The 218-nt window shown below is 54.1% G+C and overlaps 1 protein-coding gene across 1 annotated transcript in view; it reads right to left on the bottom strand.

The window, feature by feature from the left end:
• EMH_0003520 (uncharacterized protein) overlaps window positions 1-170 on the bottom strand; it is a gene marked incomplete at both ends in the record, with an annotated part of 1,063 nt that extends 893 nt beyond the window's left edge. The window contains one exon of the mRNA XM_013496396.1: window positions 90-170. Within this exon, the coding sequence (XP_013351850.1) occupies window positions 90-170 (81 nt within the window). The remainder of the gene's footprint in view (window positions 1-89) is intronic.
• Between the last annotated feature and the right edge of the window lie 48 nt (window positions 171-218).

The raw sequence follows: 218 nt of genomic DNA, 5'->3' as shown, positions 1-218 counted from the left end.
CCAGGGGGCAAAGGGATCGGAGACAGTAAAGGCTGAGGGGGTGTTTGTGGTGGTTACAGACTTATCTAAGAAAGATCCTCTTAGGCTACCAAAGGAGACATCATCTGTCTCCTTTGCTGCTGCTGCTGCTGCTCCTGCTGCTGCTGCATCTGCTGCTGCATCTGCTGCATCTGCTGCTGCTGCAGGAGAAAGAGGGATTGAGGCAGCAGGTCTTGCTG

Source organism: Eimeria mitis, genomic scaffold, assembly GCF_000499745.2.
Source record: "Eimeria mitis Houghton genomic scaffold, Emh_scaff208, whole genome shotgun sequence".
Taxonomy (NCBI): Eukaryota; Apicomplexa; class Conoidasida; order Eucoccidiorida; family Eimeriidae; genus Eimeria; species Eimeria mitis.
Note: the sequence above shows the minus strand (reverse complement) of the source record. Positions and strands in the feature narration are given on the sequence as shown.